Below are 772 nucleotides of genomic sequence, written 5' to 3'. Positions count from 1 at the left end.
GGGCCAACAAGCTGCTGCTGGCTAGCTGAGCTGTGCTGACAGCCTGTCCTCTCTGATTCACCAACACAACTCACCTCAGGATTCCAACAAGTGTCAAATGCCAGCTCTCAGGATTGGAAACCACAGGATCACCCAGCTCAGATGACAGAGCTGTTACACTACAACCAGGGTTAGCCAGGCACGGAAGCCCCAAGCCTTACACAGCCTGCTTCAACCGCTGTTTGTTTTCCAAACCAGAGACTTACTTGGAGCTTTTCCAGCGGACAACGTGCCGCTTTCTTCCTCTTGAAGATTCCAGGTAACTCTTTTCACTGGTGCTTTTGATTTCAACGCAGGACCCTGAGGTACCACCTCCAGTTCAGGTTTACTGAAATTAGCAGTTTTCTCATTTGACACAAGGCACTCATCTTCAACCTCCTTCACACAATCTGCTATTTTGCTTTTGGATGAGCTTTGAATCGGTGCAGCCTCCGTCGGAGCGTGTATGATAACCTCCTTCTTTGGGAGCGGTTCCATCAGAGATGGACATAATGCAGTATTTTCTATTTTAACTGTAATCTCAAGGTTTGTATTGCTACAGCTACCGAGCACTGCTGGATCACTACTCCTCAGTAATTCTGTTTCAGCAAAAGAATCCACATTGCCGGGTGGAACACAAATGTTTTTGAGCTCTGGCACAGGGAATGCAGCTTCACTGGTCACTTCCTGACAGGTGGGCTCTACCTTTATAGTTTCTTGGACCTCTCTCAATTGAATCGGGGTCTCAGCCTTT

The 772-nt window shown here is 47.8% G+C and overlaps 1 protein-coding gene across 1 annotated transcript in view; it reads right to left on the bottom strand.

Moving 5' to 3' along the window:
• LOC104522010 (PHD and RING finger domain-containing protein 1-like) overlaps positions 1 to 764 on the bottom strand; it is a gene marked incomplete at its 3' end in the record, with an annotated part of 2,282 nt that extends 1,518 nt beyond the window's left edge. The window contains exon 1 of the mRNA XM_010164170.2: positions 246 to 764. Within this exon, the coding sequence (XP_010162472.1) occupies positions 246 to 516 (271 nt within the window). The remainder of the gene's footprint in view (positions 1 to 245) is intronic.
• Between the last annotated feature and the right edge of the window lie 8 nt (positions 765 to 772).

The sequence above is a fragment of the Antrostomus carolinensis genome, unplaced genomic scaffold (assembly GCF_000700745.2).
Source record: "Antrostomus carolinensis isolate BGI_N321 unplaced genomic scaffold, ASM70074v2 scaffold28833, whole genome shotgun sequence".
Taxonomy (NCBI): domain Eukaryota; kingdom Metazoa; phylum Chordata; class Aves; order Caprimulgiformes; family Caprimulgidae; genus Antrostomus; species Antrostomus carolinensis.
This window is presented reverse-complemented; position numbering and strand designations above follow the sequence as displayed.